The 16,517-nt window shown below is 45.0% G+C and overlaps 1 protein-coding gene across 2 annotated transcripts in view; it reads left to right on the forward strand.

Moving 5' to 3' along the window:
* The first annotated feature begins 656 nt into the window (after window positions 1-656).
* cbfa2t2 (CBFA2/RUNX1 partner transcriptional co-repressor 2) overlaps window positions 657-16,517 on the forward strand; it is a 36,594-nt gene continuing 20,733 nt past the window's right edge. Inside the window, exon 1 of one of the 2 annotated variants that reach the window (XM_076740992.1) lies at window positions 657-1,098. In XM_076740992.1, the coding sequence (XP_076597107.1) occupies window positions 1,071-1,098 (28 nt within the window). In that variant the 5' untranslated portion in view covers window positions 657-1,070. Of the gene's footprint in view, window positions 1,099-15,147; window positions 15,665-16,517 lie in introns of those variants that run through there. The other variant, XM_076741001.1, reaches the window with a different exon arrangement.

The raw sequence follows: 16,517 nt of genomic DNA on the forward strand, positions 1-16,517 counted from the left end.
CTTGCTTTACACAAAAAAAGGGGGGGGGGGAACCCTGTGTTCCGCGCGCACACAGAGACCGTCGCTCATGGCTCCTTGGCTCATCCATAGCAGGAGCTGTAGGTAATGACTCCTGCCTGCCACGGTGGACCTTAATTTGTTATTGTAGCAGAGCAGCTGTGCAGCATGCTGCAGAGAGCAGGTGGCAGCCTGGCAGGAGTGGAGGATGGTGGGCTGGAGGGGGAGGAAAGGGGGGGAGGACAGGAGCGTGTGGCATATGTGGGTGGCTGTAGGGGAGGAGGGGGTGTGGAGGGGTTGATGGTGGATGTGATTGTGTGTGTGCTGGGGGTGATATAACTCACAACCTCCTCAGCCAGCATCCAAATATTATGCTTGTAAAGAAGAATAACGCGTGAGACTCTGGATGAGGTCCAGCAGAGTCTGACGGCGCAGGGTTTGGCTTCAGTCTTATGAAGCTTAACAGATGACACGATAAAGAATCAACTTTTGTTTTCCACTTTAAGCATGGTTAGATTGTTCAGCACTTCAAACTGAGACGCTGACTCATCCCTCAGAGCCACATATTATCAAGCACAACCCATCGTTTTTATTCCATCAGGCGCTCCCTATCCTTGCTTGTCTCAATGACAACTTGTGAGCCATTCTGCGGATTTAGGCTATGAAAAACAAAATCAATACACCAACAAGTCGAGGTCATAAACGACTTTGCTCAAGGCAATGGAAGTGTGTCCGCTGTGAGGATTATGCGGGCGGGTGTCCTCTTGTTTCCGCTCGGAGTTAATCATTACTGAGACACTGTTCCCTGCTGCAGCGGAGCGTTATCGGCTTTCTGGTACAATTAGAACCGCCCACGCAAATATTCTCCGTCGCGCTCGAGAATAAGGACCTGGTGCGCGGACCTGAACCGGATCGATCGCCTCCTGCAGCTTTCGTGTCTGTTTTAATACAAAAGTGTTTTAAAAAGTATCTTCATCCCGTCGAGACCGTGTCGAAGAGAAACTGAAGGACTTTGAAAAGGCTATCAGCCGTCATTCTGCCGAGAGGAAGAAAAACTCCAAAATACGAGCAGCATGGTCGGAATGCCGAGTGTTTTAAACTGTAAGTACACTTTGATTTATGCTTAACATGCCGAGTGAAACGAGGCATCCCACTTGAGCTGCTTTTACCTGACGTTTATCCACAGGTATGTATATTCGCACCTGCACGCTCTGCTGCAGCTGAGCCATAACAAATGAACCCATATGTCAGCGCTCTCATTGTTGTGTTTTACATAATTAAGGAGCAGGATCTGAGCTGAAGGGCAGTCCTTGCCTCCTAATGAAAATATAGCAGAATTAAGCTTTATCTAGGCTACATAATGTGTATACCAAAAAAAAAAAAAAAAAAAAAAAAACTTCTCTGCTCTATTATTTTCTGATTCTTCTCCCAGAGCAGTCTTCAGAAAAGACCTTTGAATGAGTTACTTCAGATCCTATCAAATCATTATAATGACCAAACAAAAACCCAGTCATCCCTTTGTCTGCTGAGATCTTACGCTCATTAGGATCCATTAAAGAGTGAGAATAAACTATGCATAACACATACTCTATTGGATGCATTATCCCTTATATGGCCTCCACAAGACAGCTATTATGCTCCCATTTGATTGAATAGCAGCTTTGGGTCTATGTGTCTTTTCAGTGGAGGATTTGGAGCCCTTAATCCACCAGGCAAAGTTTTTTTTTCCTCCCTCTCCACCATCTGGAGTTTACAGCTTTTTAAGACAAAAACACCAGGCGGTGTGAAACCAGGCTGGAGCTGCTGCTTGATGCCAGGAGGACGTTTTTCCTTTTTTGCCTGCGGTTTCTGTCTGCCTGCTTTACATCAGGGGTCAATGGTACAGTCCTGCAATGCAAGTGGGGTCAACAGGGCCCGAGGGCACAACTGTAGGCCCCCATGTGTCACTGTGACTCCCCCGAGGACTCCCATTGGTCCCCTATTCACCACACAGACACAAATAATTGCATGACAAAGACATGACTGTAATGCTGATGGTGATAATGATGATGATGATGATGATGATGGTGCTATACAGTGACCACCAGGGAGCAGCAGAGCGTGCACTGTAATATAGAACTATAAACATGATGGATTTTGGGTTTGAAAGTAATTCCCGTTTTTGGAAAATTCAGTTCCAACTAAAACCCAAACCAGATAAAATATGTGTATTCTTCTCTTTTACCGTAATTGTTGTTTAGTTGGAGTAATTTAATGTTAGGCGGAAAGCTAAATAGCCTTCTGAGAAGCAGAGATGCTGTGTGTACACTGGGAGAAAATGTGTTAAAGAGCATGTAGGCTAAACATTGCTCACACCACTCAGTCATTTCCATTCTCCCTTGATTCAATTAGCTCTACTCGAAAACATGTGGATAATTTGGAACCCCCGATAATTTTCCCTTTTGCCTTTTCTCTTTCTTTTCTTTGGGGTAGGTTGTAGAGTCAGATTCCAATCCTCTGACATTAAAAGGGGAAATAAACGACAAAGGGGCCCTGCAGGTTTGCATTAGAGACCTAATTGGTTTTGGCTTGAGTGGGCTGCTAGCGTTGCCAGACGTGGGCCCTTTGTGTTTTGCCATGTGGGAGAATTTGCCTGTGCTGGAGGTAGAAAGAGGTGCCTGCAGATCTTCTCTGAGTCACCCCAGCTTGTCTTTGTGGGCTGTTTGTGTGCGTGTGTGTGTGTGTGTATTAATGTCTTCGTATGCAAGAAGAAGTTTAGTTTCAGGTACGTATGTTGAATATGTATCCAAATGCGTTGAATTGCGTCTGTTTCTCTGCGTTAATGCTTGTTTGTGTGTGTTGCTATGTGTCATGCAAGCGGTTGGCTGTTGGTGTGTGTTTGTGTGTGTCAGGCTGTGAGCCCAGTATCCTTCTCACTCCCTCTGGTCTCTGCGTGGGTCTTTTCCACCAGCAGTACCACCTGTTAGTGTTTTACTCAGGCCCCAGGGCTACAATGACTGCAGAACCTTCCAGATTTGCTCATCAAGCCCATCAGATCGGCTCCCTTACCTAAAATCTGGCTCCCATTTCCTGTCACAGGACCAATCTGAGCTGGATTCCCCGGTGCAGTTTAGCTGAGTCAAGATGGTGTGCTGTTGAACTGGTGTGAGCTGAGTTTGATTAATGACTCATGAGCGGCAGCATTTTATTCGGTGTGCTGCACTGCTGGATCACACTTAAGTGTTTGCTAAGTGTGGTTTTAGTGGGAAAAGTGATGTTTAAACACTGAAGTTATGGGGTCACATTGTTGCCCAGTGCTCCACATGTGAGAACCACAACAAAGGATCTGGCATCTTCTCTTTGAGCAATAATAAGTGGCCAAATGACAGTTTGAACAGAATTTAACTTCGCACTAAGGCTCGCATGCTGTGAAAACTTAAGATTTAAACGAACACTAATTGTAATGGAGCGTTTACTACCCAGTGACAGGAAATTAAAATATATCATCTCTGCATCTTATTATCAAGTCCCCTCCCTTGTGTTAAATCCCAAACCGCTGCAAACAGCATCGTCTGTCTCTCCAAACAGAGAGGATTTGTCATGTTCTGTGTTTCGTGAGATCTCTGAGCTTTCGGTCATGTTGTCTGTTTCTAATTCAGCACACTGTGTCCCCCTGCCTATTACTTCAGACAGTGTGGCAACCCAAAGCAAAGCTTAAAAAAAAGAGAGAGAGAGGAGTGACCAAACAGTTAAAGGGAAAAAAATGGAGTAGAAAGGAATTAACTGTCAGGGAGAATGTGAGGCTAATTGAAGCCAGTTTTGCACAGCTGTTTCTTGTTGCTGTGCGGCACTGCACGGAGCGGCTGGGAGGATAGGATCCAGATGTGATCTTGCGCCGAGGATCACCCGCCAATAACAATCCTCAGAAATACCCAGCCGTACAGGAGACGGGGGCTATTAGAGTGTCCGCGCTCGCCCACCCCCTGACAAAACATTGCTTCTCCGCCTCTGAAAGATAACCCAGCTCTGAGCTTTCTTCTCTTGATTACAGCCCTCAGCTCGGCTCCTGAGCGTTGTTAACACTGTCATTTTGTTATACTGCCAGCCACCGCCATGACCTCTGTATTCAGGTGTCACAAGGTAGCGTAAACATCGCTTTGACGCATTTGACTATTCCAAAAAGGCGGCTCGCTGGGTTCGAGAGTGGTTTTGCATATTTGTCATATGGCTTTTGAAACATTCAGCCGAAAGGGATTAAGTCTTCTTTTGTGTGTTCTTCTGTGTTTCATTTAAATCATCGCCAAAAAAAAAAAAATCATGTCCTGCTTTATCAGGGCGGCGGCGTGCAGGTCCCAGGATTGTGTGTCGGCATTTATTCGGTCCTCTGCTTTAAGTGGAGGGACATTGGCTGGGAACAAAAGGGCCCAGTCACTTCGGAGTAAATCGGAGTGGTCAGGGAAAAAAAAAAAAGGCAAGTGAAAGGAACTTATCACCACACTATGCTTTTTTAATGCCCCTGTCTCTCTGTTCCCATTCCTCATGCCTTTCACCCCCCCCCCTTCCATCATTTCCCACTTGGCTCAGACAAAGAGGGGTTAGCATTGGTTCCCCCTTTTCTCCACGCCTTCCAGGGTTACTCCAGCGCTTCTTTCTCACCTCCTGTTTCTGTCTGACATTCGGCCTCCCTCCGTCCATCCCTCTTTGTTCTCTCCCAATCTTTCTGTCCCCGTTCCTTTTTTCCGTCTCCATTTATCTGTCCTTATCCCTCCATCCATCCTCACTCGTCTGTCTCGGCCACCATGCAGAGAGTCCTGTCATGGCCCAGAGGAAAGCTGACATCCAACTGTGTATAAGCTCTTACTGGAGAGTCTCAGTTCAGTTTTATAAGATATAGGCAATATCACCCTTTTTTTAACCTCTCTCCACCTGTCATATATCTGATTTATAGAACATTTCATATGGTATGAATTTCTATATAATATTATATATAAATTATATCACCTCTTCTTTTGTCAGTAATGTTTCTGTATATTGGAAAATATATGTTTTATGGGATTGCTTAGCCAAAATGATCATCACTTATCAGCTGAAACACATGTAACGCTTATGTGAACAAGCAAAGTCTCTGACCCAGATAATGACTGCTTCACATCCTGACAGATAATGATGAAGATGATGTGTGGCCTTGCCTCATAATCTCACTTTGTCAGGCGCACACACACACACACACACAGTGAATGTGACAGAGGAGCTTAGCCTGAGCCAATATCACTCCCGAGCTCTTCTCTCCACGTGTCAGTTGTGAGTTTTATGACTTTTGTCAAGTTCACCTCATCTGTCCCTTCTCTGATTTCACTCCTGCTGGGCTTTGTGCTGTCAGAGAAGTGGACCCGCTCTGTTCTCCACACACACAAACGTGGATTGCACTCTGTCTGCTCTTGCTCCCAGGGTGGAATGTGTTCTGGGTACTGTTGTTTATGTGTCTTGTCCTCAGCTGGTGTCTCTGCTTGTTGTCTCTGCCTGTTTGTCCTAGCAGAGTACTGTAGCGAGATGTCATACCCGTGGTGGGTCTGCAAAGCAACAACAAAGCAGGTGCTGTCATGTCCCTTGTTGTTCTGTTAGGAGATATTTGTACGATTTGGTCAGTAAAACTAAGCAGGGAGAACTTGGAAGGCAGGAGGTTTAGTTTGGTTTGTTATGTCTTGAAATGGAAAAGAACTGTAACAAGTAAAACTGTAAATACTCCCTCTGTGTATCACACACACACACACACACACACACACACACACACACACACACACACAAATTAAGGATTGGATTGCAACACTGACAAGCCCAAACATCCCTGAGGCTTAACCTTGGGAAATGCCAACACATGCCTCTGAATGTGTGTGTGTGTGTGTGTGTGTGTGTGTGTGTGTGTGTGTGTGTGTGTGTGTGTGTGTGTGTGCAAAGACAGCCGTTATCTCCCCTCAACTTTAATTGAGCCCTTCAGAAATCCCCCAAACTATTGCACGCACACACAAACACTCGCCGAGAGTAAAGCCTGCAGGCTCTATCTCCCTGCCTGGCCAGGTGTTCCCGGCTCCGCTGCCAGATGAACCACCTGCAGATCACAGGTGTGTCTATCGCCGGGGAAGAGAACAACACAGCTGCTCCTACAGCCTCAGAGACAGAAAGAGAGAGGCAGAAGGTTTATATAGAATCAAGTGTTGGTAGCAGGCGAAAACACACAGTATAAAATAACATTATATCGTAGGTGGTGTTGTCATCGCCTGCCTTTTCAGTGAAGACAGCTTTCCCCGCTGGCGATGTGCATGCATTTGAAGCAGCTCAGTGCGATGGCTTCAACCTGAGTGGAAGTTGAACCTTAACACAGTAACCTTGACATGTAAGTCCATTTGTTGTAGTAACATTGAACATAAGAAGCGATATCCGTGTTCAGTTGTGTCTTCCGTGGCCCCTCTCTTCCAAGACTTAAATCATTGCTCGCATAGCAATCAGTGGGACAGCCAATCATCTACAGGTGGGCAACCAAATGACAAAGACTGACTAATGCTAAACCATAATCAATTCTCTATAAAACTACAAGACCGCACTCAGTAGACCACCAGGTGTACATTCAATATGGCTGCCAAGATAATAAAAATGGAGATTTATTCATTTCATATCGTGCCTAACTGTAGTGGATCATAACATATCAGGTATGGAATTAATCTGCAGGCGCTCCGTTTCATGATCAGACCAAACTTTTCTATGGACGAGCACAAAAGCCAACATGTGGCTGGCAGCAGACTGGGTAAGCCTCATCTTCGTCCTAGCCAGTTCCTTGAAATGCCTTTTGCTATGCTACGTAATGCATGTCGTAAAATAGCGAAAACTGTTGAAAAGACAAAAGTCTGAGCTTTACGAGAGGATCATAAGGAATCTCATCAATATTTATTTGAACTAACCTCCAACCCGACATTTGGCATTGATTGATGCTATTGATCTCTTGCGGCCCCTACTGGCAAAATTGAGTGTTTTTAACGACACATTGGGACATTTTCCAGCCATGTTTGTGGCAACTAAATCTGGTATTTTAAGCTGAAATATGATCTTTTGCTAACCAAGTTGTTTTGTGCCTAAACCCGGCTAGACCTTAACCACAGCATTGTCACAAGAATTTAACGATACAGAAAGAAACATACGATGCCAACATTTATGCCTGGCAAACATAAAAAGGTGGCAAAGTCACAAATCTTTTACTGGCCAGCTGTGAACAATATACAGTGTTGTCACTGAAATAAAGCCTGTTGTACTGAGAGGAATGTCCAGTGTGTAATTCCTCACTGTATACATCTGTGTGTGGGCCTGACCGAGCACACACACACGCTCCTTTAACTCACGACTTCGTTCAAACATGGAGTTGTTTATGAGAACTATTCATGTTTATGTGCCGACAATTGGGTGAGGCTGGCAACACGGAGCAAGTTCTGATCCGTGCTATCATTTTCTAATTAGCGAAATTGCTGCATTTAAGGATTTGAGCCTGAGTGCCATAGATGGATATCCCTGACAGCCTCTCTGGTGCATAGGTTAAACAGGAGAGAGGCTGGAGGGACTTCGAAAAGCGCGTGGTTGTTGAATATCGTTTAAGGGGAGTTATTGGTGAGAAGGGTTTGGCGTCTGGCTACGCACTTGGCCTCCCTGTGTGGAAACTTTAGGAAGATGCAGCCAAGTGAGCGTGAGACTCACCGCTCATAAATTTTAAGCACACATGCAGCCGCTCTCTCATTCTGTCTCTCTCAGAAACTCCCAAACACACTCTCTCTCTCACTTTCCCTCTCACTCATAAACACACACTCGTGCATGCATTTCTCTCTCCCCCTCATACTCGCACTTCTTATATTTACTCATCTCTAGTTGTCTCTCTCCCGTCTTCACACAAACACACACTAGTTGCACCCAAAGAGCAGCCGTGTGTCTCCCCTGTGTGTGCAGAGTGTAATAGGAGATCTGAGGGTTTTCCGTGGGTGAGTAGGCGGGTCAGACCTTACTTAAACTAATGGCTCCCAGCAGTGTTGAATAGCCAGACACACTGGAGCCGAGGCCTGAGGTTTTGGAATGCCACTGCCGGCTCAATGCCTTCCTTTCATCGGCACCGAGTGGAGGAGAGAGAGAGAAAGAGAGAAAATAAGAGAAAGGAGGGGGAGGAGGAGGACAGAGAGGAAAATACGGGACCCATTTGTTTTGGGTGATATGAGGATGCCTGAAAAGGAGGGCACAATAGTCGTGGAGTGGAAGGACAGAGGGAGGGCAAGGGCGGGTCGGTGGACTGTGGGGAAAGGGGGGGCGTGTTAGGGCTAGTGGGATGTCAGGAGGGGGTAAAGTACCAGTCAGTGGTTGTTTTGTGTCAGAGCACTGTGGGGCTCCCCCCAACCAGCCACCCATTTGTTGTTAATGTCCTTTGGATGAGCCGTGAATGAGTCTTGAGGGAATAAATATACTTTTGAACCGAGGCCACGTCCAAATTAAGGCCAGTAACTCAAAAGTTTCCCCTTCTTTATGGCCATCCATCCAAACTACCAGCAAAAACACTGGCCTTTCTCCACACTTCGTTTTAGTGCTGTCTCGGTGTCGGAGAAAGGTCCGGCTGAACCCATTATCATTCCGCTGTAGAAGGAAAAAAAAACCTTGGCTTCTTGTTTGTACTTTTTCAAACCAATCACAATCTTTCTAGTCAGTGTCAGTGACGCACGCTGTTGCTAGAGTTAGGAGATGGTCAGAAACAACACCAACTGATGATGTCTGTGTCAGAAAATGGATCAACATAGAATAGAATAGAACATCAGGCATAACATCAGGCATAACAGTCTTGTGAAACAGAGTTTGGGCTTCTCCAAGGTGCATTCACGGGTTGTTGTGGTCCTGCAACTGTAGTAAAATCAGATTTGATACATAGAGATCGATATATACTTACATAGAGGCTAAATCTAAGACTCAGTGTGTAGGTTTCTGGCTCAGAGCTTGTTGTTTCACATAGGCATAGGCGAATTCCTACTGAAATAGTTGGCCAATGGTCGGTTTATACCCCCAGCCAACATCCTGTGAGTCAGACTAGTGGCGATATGAACCAATGTTTTGATGAGCTTTTCTTTTTCTATCTCATGTTCTCCTGGCATGTGCATGAGGAAGCAAATGTAGTTTGTACAGCTGGTGGCAGTGATGCAACAAGAAATGTAGCATTGCACCAGTAAAAGGCAGAGAATAAGACAACAGCAGGCCAACTGAAACAATGTAGGTTTTGAAAATATTCGAGACTTGGCTTAGCAAGTGAGACAGTGACATAAGCTCTACTAAAGCCTCCATTCTTTCAACTCACACCAACCCCAAACTTTCTGTCCTGCTAACCCTAACCCTAAGCTTAACCTTAACCTTAACCCTGACATCCAAATCTGTAGTGGTGTGGATTGCCCTTATTTTAATGTCAGATAATTATAAGGCCATAATAAGTTGTTTAATTTAGTGTTGCAAATGCTATTCGCTAACTAAGGCAGATCAGACTCTTCAAAGTTCTCAACACAGGTATCTCAACACAGCAGCTACAACTGGCTGTTTTGAACCACATGCTAAGTGATAACAGAAAGCGGCACAGAATTAGATGCTTTGCCCTGAAAACAAAGCCTTTGTCATCGGGCATGTTTGTGAAAAGTTTTATCCATTGAGCCACATTGCTTACCAGGACCATTTTGTGGTTTGCCAACTGCCATTTAAAGATTCGCTGTGGGGTTTTAGACCTCGAGCGGTGCTGTAGAGCTGTTTTTTCGATGTGTGGGTCCCCGTTTTGTTTATCACGTGCACACATGCGGGCAACACGATACACATTTTAACCAATGGTGTCACACTAGTCCTCTGATCAATGGGTGGCGGTAACACGCCAAGAAATGCTGCAATGTGCCAACAAAGACAGGGGAAAAGAAGAATGCCAACTGTGAAACATGCATGTAAACAATGCTGGATTTAAAATACTTTCATGTGGTTGGCAGACGAATATTAGATTTAAATGTTGTTGTTTTTTTTTTTTCTATTTCTTTGGTATGTGATAGCATTGAAGTAGGAGCAAAAGTGTGTGTGTGTGTGTGTGTGTGTGTGTGTGTGTGTGTGTGTGTGTGTGTGTGGGTGGGTGGGAGGGTCATGTTCTGGGAATCTCATCCTTCCCTTTGCCATCCTCTAATATTACTCTTAAAATTTCACTGTCCAGAACCAATACATACAGTAAAATCTGTTTTTTTGTTTATATGACCAATCACTTATCAGACTCTGCAGATAGAGAGAAAATAGCCCGCACTTTAGCCTTGATTACAACCAAGAAGCATCTTACTTGATCTCTAACTGTGTTGTGTTTTGGGGTTTTTTTTACAGTAAATGGTCCTCCAGACAGACTTGGACCTGGAAAATGACGTGTCCCTATTAGATAAATGTGCAATGGAAAATGTGGTCATGAGAGATCAGACAGGGAAATCTGTGGCTGCATCAGATTAGCGAACATCAGGAGTCTGAACAGCGATGCGACAGAGGGGAAGAGGGGGGAGGGAAGAGGGAGTGGGGCAAATGCTGGTAAGATGGTTAGAGAAAAAAAAAAAAGGCTTGGTGGGAAAAATGGTCACAACATGAATAACTGACCAAAAGAGACATTTTTATCAGATAGCCAGAAAGAAAGAGGAGAAATATATGTCCAGTGTTTTAAAGGTCCCTGGCACACTAAAGCAATGTTCTTTGGCCATTGTTGAGAATTTGCAGGTGTCGGAAGAGATTTTTTTTTTTTTTTTTTCTGTGTGTCTGGTACTGTTGATTCTGGTCGGCTTTTATTGGCAGCCATTTAGCCCCTTCAGCAATCTGAGTAAACTTTATTGTCCCAGAGGGGAAATTTGCCTTGGGCATAGTCCTACAGATTGTCTCTTCACATGAGAATGAAACAACATCGCAAAAACATGAGAAGCGTTTGACACCATGCTAGACAGTTGCTGAATGAAGAAACATCTTAAAGCATAGAAGAGATACTTGACTCGTTGACATTGACAACACAGCGCCTAAAAAAAGAAACGAAAAGTGCTAATGTGCCTGTGTATTTATTGCACGTCGCCTTGTCACACAAAAAATTTAGCATTTTAGAGGCTTAATCGTTCTGTCGTCCACGCTGCTTGATAACAGACAAGCTTGACGACTGATAAGGCCGCGTTCACATCACAGACACACCATATGACTCTCACAAAGACTGGTTTCACACAGTGCGAAGTGGGAAAGCCTCTGACTGCAGGAAGCTGAGAAAACAATACAAAGCAGCAGCATATTTTTTATGAGTTTTATGAAAATCTCTGTCATCATTTCACACTGATTTGGCAGCAACTCTCCCAGTGAAATCCCATCTCCCAGATTACCCTTTCAAACTCCTCAGTGAGTGCTGAGAACAAAATGCTCTCACCATGTGTGAGCTGCATTGCCTTATGAAGATGATTCTAGCCGCGCAGTGTGAGCCGGAGGCAGAGTTTTGGTCGTCTACAACACGTAGCGGCGCTGTTGTTGCCTGTTGCCCAGGAGACCTTGCTTCGTCAGAGGGTATCTCACATTTCTCATTTTCTGTCTTGACGTTAGCGACACCAGAAGACTGCTGATGAATATTAAGCGTTGATTGGGATGCTCATATGAGATCAGGATCATGGGTGTGTGTACAGTGAGGGTGAGGGCAGATTGTATAAACCTGTTGTCTGTGACAGGGTTATTTATTCAATGGACCACGTGGCAGAGTGGACACATGCATCATGTTACCGAGTTGTACGATCCTGCTTCAAAGGAGTATAAACCATCTATCTCGTATATTTGCATCTGTTAATCCTTTAAACTTGTTGGTATTTTATCTTCTCTACCCGCTGCAACATGCCCGCATCAGTAGAGCCTTGTTGTGTTGTTGCTATGGTTGATGTGAAAGGCCAGCTATCCAGAATTAATTATCCTTTTAGTAAAATGAAGGTTAGCCATTAGTCCCCTTTTATAGACACAGTGTGCCATTCCCAGCACATGCACCACTTCTGTATGCCTTTCATGCAGCCATACTGCATCGACATCCATTGTCATGATAATGATCCTTAGAAAACACTGTTTTCACTAGAGGCGCATGTGCATCCAGTGATCCAGTTCAGAGTGTAAAGACTGTTGAAGGTGAATGGATTTTGTGGTCGGTTACACATTTGGTTTCTTGGTGTATCTTATAACTGAGGCCACAATACTTTTTAATGACCTGCCTGAAAAGAAACATTGAACAGTGCTGAAAATATCTTCAAGCCAGATCTTACTCAAAAGAAATGATTAAACAAACATCAGAGCAACTGAATGTAAAGGGGCACATACACAAACAGAATGCATTGAACTTTTATTTTCTTATTTTCAGACTGTCTGACTTTAGTGATCTGAATCTCGTTTACTCAGTCACCAACTTAAAATCCCTTATTCCCTCGTTTCCTCCTCCTCCTATTTTTTTTTTCTGTCCTCTCTAAAAAATGCTGTTTACTTTTTCTAAAAGTGGAAGTTTGGCGAGGGAGCGTGTGAACAGAAACAGATGCTGCGTAGTCTCTTGCTCTGTCGCTCTTTATCTCACACACGTACACACAATGGCAAACAGCTGCGTGAGGCTTGAGCAGCGAGAGTAAAAGGAAGCCATACAGTATGCGTGCACACGGCAGCAAGCTGACTTTCCATTACAAAGATGATTGGTATAGCACACAGTAAAGGTTACTCTCCTTGTTTGGGCGCCTGTTGAAAGGAGCTTCAACTTCAAAGTGCTGCGAGACTTTTGAACCTAAAAGCGCTCATAAGAATCTCTCTGGCGATCACGCATGGGGAGACAACTGTGGCTACTTTTGTGTTACCTGTCAATCCAATATTTTCTGGGTTTAATTTACTCTTAATTGATCCCTTATAAATGTCGACTTGTGCTATATAATCCTCCCTCATACTCACAGACGGTTTTACAGCTCCATGGCAGCAGCTGCTTGATCTTTCATCGCATCAGTCTTGTGGTAAACAACTGAATGGCTAACTCAGTGCCTTGCAGGATGCTGCGTTGTCGAAAAAGTTGAGCTTGGTTGACCTTTTTTGCTGGGCTACCCTGCGTTGACACCACAGCTGCGTTGATGGACAGCTTGTTGGATGACACAATGTGCGGCAATACAGTTTGTGTGCATATTCACCGGAGAGTGCTTCGTGGTAGTGATGAATCAGTGTTTCTTTTGAGGGAAGCTCCCCTCAAATGGTCATGTTGTTGTGGTTAGTTGTGTCATTTAGTGCTTTAATCATTAGCTGATAAACTGATTAGTCTTTCAGCACACGTTTGTTGATCGATTATTTGTTCAATTGTTCTTGTCTTTTCTACGTGTAATGAGTGTTACTTGGTCAACGTAAGCAGCTTGGAGGCATCACTTCAGGCTCTGTGCTCATTTGTGACAGTATTTAGCAGCTTTAGTGCTGCTGATCAAATGGTTGATTAGTTTTGTTTCGAAATAAGATGCTTTGAAACTCCTAACATGAATGTGACAGCCGGTGGTACAGAATTATACGGGATTGAAGTACTTAAAGGACCAGTGTGTAGGATTTAGTGGCATCTGGCGGTGAGGTTGCACATTACAACCAACTGAACACACCTCGCCTCACCCTCCCCTATGATGGCAGCTAAAAACGCAAAAGGCGCTCTCTAGAGCCAGTGTTCGGTTTACCCAGTCTGGGCTACTGGGTGAGATGTAACTTCGGAAAACGGTAATCTAATGAGCATGCTCAGTAATCTGCCACCTGCATCATTACACCTGGGTTTCAACCTAATTCTGCTGGTAGCCTTGTTCCATCGGCGGTGTCAGTTGCAGCCCAGCGCTTACTATGTGCTACAATAGCATGTGGGTTAGAGTATACAGCTTCAGATGCGAGGCCTTCCTCAGTTCTCCATCTTTCCACCCCCTCCCTCTCTCCCTCTCTCGCAGCCACCTGGCCCTGCCTCTGAGCCTGCTGGCTGACCAGATGCACCCTGAATAAAGCAGGCCTACAAGGAGAGAGGAGGGGAGATAGAGGTTATTATGGGTGATTATTCAGTCAGATCTATTTTTTGACAACCCACAGAAATATGTTAACCCACAGAAAGCCTTTTTTTTGTCATTTACTTAAAAGCACTTCGATACAGTATAATATTACTGTGGATTCTTCCCGCTTTCCTCATGCTCATTTTGATAGGATTACATCTTAAGTTATTCAGTGCTGTGTGTATTTGATTGTGCATGACAGCAAAGAGAAGGGCAGCACCTTCTCTGAATGAACTGTCTGTGTTTATCTGTCAGCGACTGCTTGTTTGTTTACACAAGCCAAGTGCCTGTGGATTCTCACACGTTGATCATGTTCTCTCAATTGTCAGTTGCCTAATTAAAACCAGATTAATGCCTTATTTACCCCAGGCTTAGAATGAACTTAGCACCATCCTCTGTACTTTCCAGAAGTAAACTGGTAGAGGGGAATAATAGGCAGAAGTGAATAAAGCATGCAGGCTGCCCAGTCTCAGCCGGGCTCCATTATCTTAACCCGCATTGTCTCCGCTGTGGCACTTGTGTGCGAGGCATAAATCAGACAGTGATTTAAGTTTAACTCAGTGAAGATGGAGCGCGGAGGATGAGAAAGTAGAGGAGGAGAGAAGAATAACTCATTCATGCTCCTCAAGTGTCCCCCAATGGGTTGGCTGGCAAGGCAGGGCTGAGCCGGCCGCATTAAGGAGCTGAGACAAAAGAGGGCATCAATGAAGGAGCCTGGACGAAGAGGGGGGGTTAGTTAGTATAAAAACATTTTAACGGGGGATCCCCTCTTCTCTTGAAGGGGTAACAGGGGGGTGGTAGGGAGTTGGGTTGCAAAGGACCCCCTCCCTCACACACACACACACACACATGCAGATGCACACACACACTTTTGTCTCACTTGGCACAGCCTCTTGTTTAGCCTTTAGGTGCCAAAGCAATTAGTTATGTTAATTGCAGGGGCCATTGCCGGTGAATGCAGGTTGAATAGAGCCAGTCAGCAGTGAATGATTGGCCAGGATCCATGGGGGAATGGGTGGGGGTGGGGGTGGGGGGGGTCCAGGGGGTTGGGGCTGTGACGTCACTGGAGCACCCGCCCCGTGAAAACAGAGGAGAAGACAGTGTGTGGGAAAACAGGGGAGGAGCCAGAGCCGAAAGAGAGAGATCGAGAGGGTGGGAGAGTCAGAGCTTGAGAGAGCGAGCGCACGAGAGGAGGCAAATTCAATGAGAGGAAGACAGAGTTAAAGAAAAGAAGCACAACAGCCGAGGCCGACCGATTGAAGGAGATAGTGAGAGTGATAGAGGGAGCTTCACATGAGAGAGGGACAAACGGCGAAGACACGGACAGAAAGTAAGAGAGTAAGAGTGTGTAGTGCAGCGTTGCGCTGGTCTGCTCGGTTATCTGTCTCCATCTGGGTGCCATCTGTGTCTCTGGCTCTGGCCTTCGCCACACTGGAGCTCACATATGTGGGAATGCAAACACATGCCTGACATATGAAGGCGTGGAGTCACAGAAAGAGACAAAAAGGAAAGGATAAGAAAGCAGAACCCCACCACTGCAGCTGACTTTCTCAAAGGACTGAAGAGTGGACTCTACTAGAGTGGAGGTAGGAGAGGAGAGTGGGGGTTTTCACTGTGGAATTTCTGGGTGTATTTTCAGAGAATAGCGGTCATTTATCTCTGATTGTGTGGGTGAGCGTGCCTGCTTTTGCAAACGGTGCATTTAGTGTGTGTGTGTGTGTGTGTGTGTGTGTTCCATCCTAATTCCCAAGGCTGCTCTGTACTGTACAGATGGTGCCTCATCCTTTCCTCTTTATCTCTTCATCTCTTCATCCTTGTCCACTGAGGCAGGAGGGAAGGAGGGATGAATTCGTCTGCCTGCTTTGTGGAAAAAAAAACTGTGATTTCTTAAGAGACTCTTGTGGTTGAATATTAGAAGATTCTGATCATCTTCTGGAGTGTGATTGAGATGTTTTGTGGAAGAATTTCTCGTAGTAGCTGCATAGAGGTTGTCCAAGTTTCCCCTTTCTTTCGCTTCATACAGCCCCTTTCACAAATGCACCTCAACCCATGAATGCTCTGGTAATTCTCAGCATTTGGCATCATGTGGTGACCTCAGTAGCAGATTCTTGTTGAATGCTGGATGCTGTGGCAATATGATATCTGAGGTTTTAGTCATTTTTCCAGAAAACTTTCATCACATCTTTAGTGAGCACAAAAGCGGCTACATTAACAGATCTAGCTGCCAAAACACGGAGCCTTCTGTTGTTTCTTTATTTTTCAACTCGCTCCTGATCCTTCCCATCTGCTTCCACTTGTGGCAAGTAGAAGAAAAGCTGAATCTACCTGGAATGATGCTGAGATGTGGGAACTTTATTTCTTTTTTCCTGCCTTAAGCAATAAATGTAAACATCAAAAACTGCTACCTCAACCGGATAAATAAACCCAGTGATGTGATTG

This window comes from Chaetodon auriga, chromosome 2 (genome assembly GCF_051107435.1).
Source record: "Chaetodon auriga isolate fChaAug3 chromosome 2, fChaAug3.hap1, whole genome shotgun sequence".
NCBI lineage: Eukaryota > Metazoa > Chordata > Actinopteri > Chaetodontiformes > Chaetodontidae > Chaetodon > Chaetodon auriga.